The 9,898-nt window shown below is 49.1% G+C and overlaps 1 protein-coding gene across 1 annotated transcript in view; it reads right to left on the reverse strand.

Annotated features, from left to right (window-relative positions):
- MXRA8 (matrix-remodelling associated 8) overlaps positions 1 to 9,898 on the reverse strand; it is a gene marked incomplete at its 5' end in the record, with an annotated part of 12,952 nt that overhangs the window by 1,537 nt on the left and 1,517 nt on the right. Inside the window, 4 exons of the mRNA XM_008941898.1 lie at positions 1,779 to 1,855; positions 2,624 to 2,654; positions 3,678 to 3,836; positions 7,937 to 8,395. Coding sequence (XP_008940146.1) covers positions 1,779 to 1,855; positions 2,624 to 2,654; positions 3,678 to 3,836; positions 7,937 to 8,395 — 726 coding nt within the window. The remainder of the gene's footprint in view (positions 1 to 1,778; positions 1,856 to 2,623; positions 2,655 to 3,677; positions 3,837 to 7,936; positions 8,396 to 9,898) is intronic.

The raw sequence follows: 9,898 nt of genomic DNA on the forward strand, positions 1-9,898 counted from the left end.
ACAACTTTTGCCCCTGGCACTGATCAGCTATGCATACCTCAGCCTCCTGCTCCTCACAGCTACCACAGATTCTTCCAGCATGCAACAAAAAGCTCTGGACTACCTCTGTGAAGCCCACCTGAAGGGGACTGGTGCAGTTATTCACAGAGTCTGCTCACAGGGGAGCTCTCCTGAGACACACAGAGAAGAATTTGTACTCCCTGCCATCCTGCTTTGCAACCCACAATTCCTTTGGTCCTTACTTCATCTTTTGTACCCACCCTCTTTGTTTACTGGGGGCCTTGCAGCAATTCTCTAGCTTGGGACCTAAAGTTTGTCAGTTTGTTCTTTTAAAGGTTGTACCTTTACTGGGGGTGCAAGGAGGAAAAAAAGGGAGGGACAGACTGATTTGTTTCCTGGTTTATCAACATGTTCACTGACACATGGCAGGTTGCAGCAGGTATGAATTTGGGCATCATGGCAGGTGATTTTTCCTTACACAATCCACTCCAAGCAAGAAGACACTCCTGATCAATCACTGACACTAACCAGTCAAGGCTGCACCTTCAAGCTCTAGTAAGGAGCAGCATTATTCTTCAGGAATAAGTTCCCTGAGCCAGTCCTACATATCCCAGCAAAAATCCTTTCACAGATCCCCAGGGAGATGAGCTCCCTTCCCTTCCTTCCAGTACCTTTCATGTTACCATGAGTTCCAGTGGGCTGACAAATACTTTTAGTTTCTTGGACAGGGGATTCTAGAGAACTGCCTTGTTGATCCTCCTCCTTACACAAACTGCTTAAATTTGAGGTGCCCTCTTCTTCTCTGGAAGCCCCAAATCCTTTCAGAGCACTTGACTAAAGGTTTTCTGTTAATAGCTGCCATTTCTTGGCTTAAAAGGCTTAAACTGAACTGCTACTTCCAATTTTCTTGAAAACATAGACAACCTCTTACTGAGTTTTGGGAAGAAAATTGGCAGAAAGCAGTGATCTCTGCTGATTTACTGTGAGAGAAGGCTAGAAAGCAAGCAGCTAACCTGCACCAGCAATGCACTTTTGCTCTCACTTGAATACTATGGCAAGTTTCAAGGGAAGATTGTGCTGCCTTGCTCCACCAAGGGCTGTAAAATGACACAGATATGATCCTGAGAGCTCATCACACATTTTCACAGGATTAAAAAATTAATAAAAAAACCTGCAGATAATTAATGAGCAGGAAAAATGTGCATACATTTTTTTTTTAATAAATTATTCCCTAGAAATAGGTCCTACTCATATAAACACAGTGCAATAACATATGTTTTAACTGAGGAATAAGTACTATACTACCAGTGATTTCAGTACTAAATTCTCTCTCAAACTCCCAAGGCTGTGCAGTTAAAAAGGGGCAGACCCAGCTGAAATGCAGCAGTAATACCCACAACATTTTAGTAGACTATAAATCTGTTTTCTTGTATTTGGTGTTTTGTTGCACCTCCTCTTTGCTAAGTGCTGTCTTGATCTCATTGTTTTGCTCTCACTTGAATTTGGCTTCCAGGTGCATGCCAGAGAACCCCCAAGGCTGCAGGTGAAACAAAAGCAGCTGTCCCTCCTCACTGACCAGCCTCTAGCTCAGCTCCAAAGCCAGGACAGTCCTCTCCAGCTGCAGGCCCCCTGTTTGCACTGACTTGTGGGCTGAGATTCTTAAAGACACTGCTGAAAATCAGGGGGTTAAATCACTTCAAAAAGGGCATCTAAATGCCATTAGAAAATCCTCCATCACAACAGGGCTTGACCTGGTTTGGAGAGTAGTTGATGCATACCCAGCCTGATGTCTTCACTTTTCTGTTGAGTCAGATCTGTTGTGTCGACCGTAAATTCTTTAAGATTTACATCCTTCCTGAAAAAGAAACAACAGAGGGGAACAGCATTGTCACAGCCTCTAATAACTGGCTCCTGCCACATTTTCACAACAGCTTTTCTAGCACCATTTTGGAGAATCTAATTTACTCTGTTTATTTGCTATACCTCTGGAGAAAAGTTTAAAAAACAAACCCATAGAAGAGTTCATTCTCTGTCAAGTGCTGGTGATTTTCACAGCAATCCCTTTCCAGTTTCTACAAGGCTTCCCTGGAGAACACATAGCAGGTAGATAACAGCATTGGCAGCTGTTGTACGTGGGTATTTCTCCTGTCTTTGCCCCTGAGATATCAAACAGATATTTTTTTCTCTTCCTTTTTCTATTAACACCTTCAGATGCCTGGCTAGCTGGCTCTTTTCTTCCCCTCTGTGTTTGTCCAGGGCTCAGAACAATGAGGAGCCAATCTGTACTGAAACTTCCCCATCTCTTCCACTTGAATAATAAATAATAAAACACAAAGGAACCCAGCTACACAATCTTGGCCCATCTCACAGTGGGTTCTACAGCAGATCTGTCCATTCATTACCCCTTCACCACTAACTCCTAACAACATCTCACAGAAACACAATCTGTGAATCAGTTCCCAAAGCAGGAAGAAAAACAGAGGAAATGTAATGGCCAAATCAACCCTTCAAACCCTTCTCTCCTTCTGTACTTTGACAACATGGAAGTTGCTGAGAGTTGGGTCCCAGAAGTTCACCTTTATACATTCTAATCCTAAATAAGAGGCCCTGCAGATATACTTACTCTCCATATTTCTTCACATTGTATTCGTAACCTAAACAGGGAGAAGAAAGAGAATGAGCAGTTGTATCCAGTCCAGCCAAGACCTCCCAGGTGACAGTGCCAGCACTAACACCTAGTGCTTATTGGTGATGCTCACAATGGTTGCTTTCACAACTCCTCTGATACAGAAGAATTCACATGTGGTCCACTGCCACAGGGAGCTTCCCTCTCCTCTACTCACCAGCTTTCCAGTGGTCTTCCCAGATCCGTGGATGACCAGCCATGAGAACCCACAGCCATTGCCATATTGCATAGCTTTCCACCTCCCATTTATTACAAAAACATGACCCCTGTCATCTCTCATGTGCTGGTGCTGTGCTTGCCCATCCCCAGCTCCCTGCTTAGGCCTGTGTCCATCCCATGCTGCAGAAGCTGGTGTCCATCAGCCTCTCACATGCCAGGTATCTAAGGCCACCCTGCAAGGAGTGATGATTTCAGGCTCCTCTTTGCCATTCAAAGGCCTGGGCCAGGAGTCTGTCCCCTCTGTGACTGTAAAGAAACTCTGCTCACATCAGTGGAGAGAGCCCCATTCTGTGCTGGTGCTGATCCCCATCTTAGTTCCTAAGAGATGCACGTGGACCTTCTGCCCTAAAGAAATTCCCCTTGTCAACAGCAACCATCTGTGGAAATTCCCCTTGTCAACAGCAACCATCCAGCAGTTCTCATCTTCTTCTCCCTCACAACAGGGCAACTCAGCAAACCAAGGCCTGGATATTTTACCATGAGTGACTCTCTCTGGACACCAACACCTGCAAATCCTCCCCCCTGCCCAGGCTGCTGGTCTCCCAGAAGAGCAGAGTTCTCATTTTCTTCTCCCTTACAAGAGGGCAACTCAGGCCTGGATATTTTACCATGAGTGACTCTCTCTGGACACCAACACCTGCAAATCCTCCCCCCTGCCCAGGCTGCTGGTCTCCCAGAAGAGCAGGACTGCTGCCAGGCACCTGCAGGGTCAGCTCTGCTGGCAGCAGACACCCCTGCAAGCACCATGGGGCTCCTCCCCTCCAGCACTCACCTCTCTGCCGGCGCTTGCGGGTGACGAGGACGACGATGATGAGGAGGACGAGGAAGAGCAGCAGAGTTGCCAGGACATAGCCCAGCTGCTGGAAGAAGTGCACCCGGCTCTCGGGGATGATCACGTTTATGACGTTGTGGCCCCTGACAACGTTGGGATCTGATGGCAGAGGAGAAGGAACAAGGCTTGTGAATTGTTAACGGGCACCCCAAGCCAAGCACGTTCACACGTGGATGCAAAGAGCACGTTTGGTGAGAAACTCTTCTGAGCTGCAGGGGGTGAAGGGGGAACAGCTGCCCTGCTTCACCACACGCTGAGCCTGGGTCAGCTGGCACAGCCCTGTGCCCCTCACGAGCCCCTGAGACCTCCCAGGAGCACCAGGCATGACCAGGGACTGCTGCACGCCCCCTTCCTGCTGCCTGGATATTGGGGTGGCCCCGTTGATTGCAGAGGAAGCCCCAGCAGACAGCCCCAGGCCTCTCTGCAGGGAAACACAACCCTCCTCTGGGTCCCTACAACACACACACCACGCTGCCTCGGCTCCAGACAGCTGAAGTATGAAGCAGCCCCTCCCTGCCAAGGGTTATAATTTACAAAGTGGGAAGAATTTTCAATGCCAAAGAATGAGTTTCCTTTTAAATAAAATAAAAGTCGATAAAATAAATAAAAGGAAAACCCACAAAGAAAAGCCAAGATTCCATTCCATGTGTGGGTGCAGCAGCATTTCAGTTCCACGGCACAGGGAAAGGTAACTCAAAACTTTTACGTGGAACATTTTTGTAGATCTCAAATAAATAGGTCAATGTTTTACACATAGAAAGAGGGAGAGACTCCTGGACAAATCCAGCCCAGGCACGGACTGCAAACCCATGAGACACTGTGCTGGGAGAAGCTTTTCTCTTCAAAACAGAGCTGAAACACACACCTTCTCCTGACAGGGAACATTCACAGAGCACCAGGCAAGAACCAGCACCAAGTTCTGCCCTGCCAGTCTCTTGGGAGTTTAACCCTGTAAATTAGTCAGAGGGAATGAGAGAAAAGAGGAGAAATAGCCCAAAATCCACAGTCCCACTTAACAGCTGTGCTCTAATGCGAGCACGTTGATGTTTTTGAAACTGCTGGCAGTGACCTGCTCCAGTTTGTCAGCTAGTTTATTTCCAGCATTTAAAAACACCAATCCAGCACCAGTAAAATTAAACAAGATGTCAGTGGATTGCAATAAACACCCCGAAACTAGAGATCACCTGTTGCTAATGCTAACAGCAGTCCTAGAAAAAGGAGAGGTTTCAGCACATGCTCTCTTCTGGTAGCCCAGCCCCTCACTGCAGCACTGCTCCCCTTGCCACTGGCACTGCCAGATGCCATGTGCTTCCTGGCTCTAGTGCTGAAAACTACCATGTGTTTTTCACCACTGTCAAGCTAAAAAAAGTCCAAACCAAAAAACCCACTTGTAAAGCTGAAAACAAGTCTATGGGACAGTTCTGCTTTAACAAATCTCTGGATCATGAAACTCTTCTTCAGCAGCTGCCACAATGAGATGGTGCCACTGGAGCAGCTGTGGAGCCAAAGTCAGCAAAGACAAATGCATTCTATTCCTGGCTCTTTGCTTTCCCACAATACTGCAAGAAAGGGTAGGAGCTGAGTTAAAACTTTAGTTTTAACTTTTTAGTTACACTTGAGTCAACACTGGAGAGGTCACTGTAATAACAAACAGTGGAAATGGAGATTCAGTAACTTGGGGCCTCCTTGGATTGCTCAAGTAATACTGAAATCACTTCTCATACTAGTGTTTTGACAAAGCAGCACTGGGGAGCTTCAAAGAGCATCACCAGGAAGGCAGTGGAACATATCCCATCTTATAACTGGGAAACTGAGGCACAGAGTAACAGTTGACTCAGTCAGTGAATGCCAGCACCTCAAAGAGTCTCACCAAGGTAACACAGATCCTCATCCTAGTGTCAGGGCAGAATTTAAGCTGAGGTGCTGGAGGTTTATTCTGGAGCCAAGGTCTGATCTTGCAGTACTTCTCATCATGGCATCACCTGCCTCCAAGTCACTCCCATGACCTGGTTTAACTATTGGAAAATTCAATTTTAAAAAGTTAGAACTGAGGTGTTTTTACATTACCATCAAGGGTCAGATTCTTCTGTTGGGAAAAACTAGTATCCTCCTCCACAAATGCTGGCTATGTGACCTATTTGCTTCTCTAGGTTTGCAAAGGACTGAGAATAATTTAGCAACAAGGATGAGACAACAGCTGCTGTTCTACAATCACTTGCTCCAAAGCACATGCAGAGTAAAAACTCACCAAATGAGTAGATAACTCCACGTTTACACTGCTGAGACTGAGGGCAGAACTGAGCTCGTGCTTATACTCAAAACAGGATGAAGTTTCCTGTCTGGAAATGGCTCTGGCTCTCTGGCTATGCCAGAAACTATAGCTGCTTGCTCAGAAAACTCACTGCTTTGCTTTTCTTATCTCCTGATGTTTCACTTTGGCTCTATGTCATACACCAGGAGAGTTCTCTGCAGTTCTCCCAGAGCAGGGCAGTATCTCAGCCCTTCCTGCTGTACAACACAAGTAGGGCACGTCCCAGCAGGCTCCTCAGCAGCAGTGGGTTGGAAAAAGGCTCCGGATGTCTCAGATTCTGTCACATTCCCCTCAGCTCAGCACATTTTTGTGTGTGGTGCTCCCAGCCCAGCCGAGCATTCCCTGCCCACAGGGGACAAAGCTCTTCAAAACCTGTTCTTTGGGATAGTGGCAATGGCTTTTCTCAGGAAGGCAAATTCCTCCAGCACTGAGGGCACTGCTGCCAAACTAAGGCAGCCCTGACAGGTTTAATTACTTGCAGGTTCTAATTTCTGAGCAGGAAGGTAACTCTTCAGCAACCATCAGAAGCATCACCCAGGAAGGAGAGGAATAAATTCCAGAGTAGGCAAGTCTGAAAGAACAAGATCTAGTTTCCACCTGCACAGTGGGATCTGGACAGGGCTCAAGGGCAGCGCAAGGGCCACCAGCAGAGAGAGTGAGATTTGTGTGTCCTGGCCCCCAGGTCCCCTCAGCCCCAACAGCCACCTCTCTTTAGCACTGCCTGGGTCTTCTGGACACCAGGTTTAGACTCAGGGAGGTGGTTTAGGTTTCTGTGACTTGAAAAAGCCAATTGCTAGAGAAGAATAGACCTCTTTAAAAATGTATGAAGCGTGTCAAAATTCTGTAGAAGCAGCCAATAAATATTAAACCACAATGAATATTTAAAAATGTTAATAAGGAACTTATACTCAAAAGACTTAAAGAAATATATCAAACTTGGGATTTTTATCTTCTTTCTCTGCCTGAACCAAGCCTGATGGTTGTGAGTTTGGACAGGCTGTCAGATGATAGCTCACTGCAGTGGAAAATGTGAAAATTGGTTTAAGACAAAAAAAAAGAATAGCTGAAGGGTGGAGGAAAATTCCTAGGGCTTGATTCTGCACAGTCTGGCATCTTGCACAGCCTAAACCCCTGTGCAAAGAGGAGAAAACACTTATGACCTACACTGGTGGAAACAGTGGTGTGATGTAACAGCAAAGGCAGAGCAAAACTGACCCACAACACCTCCTGTTCCCTGAGAGCAACCAGGAAAGAGAGGCTGTCAGAAAAACAGCTGCCTTGCCTTAGGACACGGCAGCATGGCAGAGCAGAGCAGGCTGCACAGTCACCCTGGAGCAAAGCAGACAGATGCTGGACACGAGGTCACTCCAGCAGGGCAGGCAGGGTCATCAGCCCTGAGGGGTGGGACACTCCCCCAGTACCACCAGTCATGCAGCTCCAGGTGTACCAGTGCCATGGAAAACACCCAGAACAATCCAACCCATCCACTAGAGCCACACACTAGTAGTGAGGGAGGCAAGACCTCACCTACTCCTCTGACCTGAGGGGCAGGAATAGCCCCTGGCTCAAATGTGAGAAACCTTCACAGAGGAAACCTCAGTATTGCTCCACGAGGCACCTCCACTTCAGTGGTGTCTGTGGTCAGGTGCAGGGCACAGGGTGGCCTTGACCACACTCCCTGCTGCGGGCACTAAAGGATCCCTGCAGACAGGGACAGGGAAGGCAAGGCCACCTTGGCACTTGGAGCAAGGGCCCCCTGTGCTGGTGATGGGGAAGGACACGTTATGTTCCTGGCCCATGGCTCGCCGAGCTCTTTAGAGCTCCAAGGCACCACTGTGGATCCTTCTCCCTCCTCCCAGCAGGAGAACCACTTCCAGAGGCCACTTACCCACGGCGGGGGCGATGTTGTGGGTGGTGAGGTTCACCAGCTTCTTCTCCCTCACCGGCTCCGTCACGAACACTCGGTAGATCCTGCGCTCGTGCAGCCCACAGTAGTGGTGGTGCAGGTGGCAGGAGTAGGTGCCTTCATCTGCACTCTCCAGCTGGGAGATGCTCAGGGAGAAGTCTCCCAGGGCAAAGGCCGTGTCGGTGATGTTCATCTTCTGCCTGATGAAGAGGGGCCCGTAGGAGCGGCGCTCCCCGGAGGCGTACAGGTCGATGAGGCGGTCGGCCCTGTCGTGGGGCACCCCCGGGGGCTGCCTGTCCCAGTGCACCACCTGCTGCTCCTCCTCGCTGTGCCACTCCGTCCAGATGTGGTTTCTGTTCACGCAGGGCAGCGCCACCGTGCTGCCAGCCAGGGCCACGATCACAGGCTTCTCCCCATCCCAGTACTCCCGGGCCTCCTGGGCTGTGGAGACAGGTCGTGCCACCTCGGTACGGGCGTCTTCACACTCCTGAACTACTCCTAAAGCCACCCAGGCCAGCCCAAGGTGGCCCTCAGAGCCTGCAGTCCCATAGCAGTGCCCTCCAAAGAGCCTGGAGTGGCACAGGGACAGCACGCCTCGTTCACACTCACTCCAGCTCTTATAGAATCAGAGAATCCTTTAGGTTTCTCAGAGCCTGCAGTCCCATAACAGTGCCCTCCAAAGAGCTTGGAGTGCCACAGGGAGAGCACGCCTCGTTCACGCTCACTCCAGCTCTTATAGAATCCTAGAATCCTTTAGGTTGGAAGGGACCCCCAAGATCTTCAAGTCCAACCATTGAGCCATTAGGGCTCTAAAGTCCGCTGCTAAAACAGATCAGAATCTGTCAGGGCTGGAAGGGACCACAAGGATCCCCCAGTTCCAACCCCTCTGCCATGAGCAGGGACACCTCCCACTAGATCAGGCTGCCCAGAGCCTCCTCCAGCCTGGCCTTAAAGACCCCCAGGGATGGGGCCTCAACCACCTCCCTGGGCAACCCATGCCAGGGTCTCACCACTCTCATGGTGCTCTTGAGGGATTGCACCTTCCTCTTCTCCATCCCAGGCCAGTGCAGCAAGCAAGAGCACTTTCTTGCCCTTAGAGCTGAGAGTTAGTCTCTTGCTTCAGAAAGCAGGAAGTAAATTCTCTCTACAGGCTAAGAATGGAAGGAGAAGAACAGATTTCCCCTTCAATATGCTGTATCCCAATTCTCCAGGCAGGAAATGCTTTTCTACCCACAAATGCCCTAATTACTGGAGGAGTTCAAGAAGCAGTGTCTTATATTTTGTTCTTGAAAAGGAATAACAGAAGAACCAAAACACAGATGAGCAGATTGGGACTCACAGGCCTGCCTGGGTATTTTTCCTGCACAGGAGCTGTGAGAGCAGCAGCAGAAGAGTTGCCCTTCTCCACTACCCCACCAGCCTTTCAGCAGCTGCCCAGCACCATCAGCCCCAGCGGCTTCACTTGGGTGCTGGACAAAGGTCAGTTGAAATGACAGGGTAGTGCTCACGTGTGGCATGGGTGGCACACACTGCAGCTGCCAACAGCCCTTAGAAGCTGGAGCTGAGGTGTGGTAACAACAGGAGGCTTTAACTACAGACTTCTCAGGGTAAGCTCACCAACCAACGTACAGGCAGATGTTTGTGGTTAACCTGAGTGATGAGGGACTGTTACTAGGGATGTTCTACTTCTGGAGCAGTGCAGGACAGTTAGCTAATTGTAGAGCAAACATTTAACTTAACAGGCTCCACACATTGGCATGTGCCAAGAAAGCAGACAGGTTCACAAATGCACACATTTACTAAAACTTCTGCAGCTCAGGGAATCTGAAAGCTACCAGCAGAGTGAGCACCCCTGTCCCACGATGCTCTCCAAGCCTCCTGTGGCACCTGTGCCCTGAACCTGCAGCTGAGAAGCACGGGCAAACCCCACACCTACACGATCCT

Source organism: Merops nubicus, unplaced genomic scaffold, assembly GCF_000691845.1.
Source record: "Merops nubicus isolate BGI_N331 unplaced genomic scaffold, ASM69184v1 scaffold26026, whole genome shotgun sequence".
Lineage (NCBI taxonomy): Eukaryota > Metazoa > Chordata > Aves > Coraciiformes > Meropidae > Merops > Merops nubicus.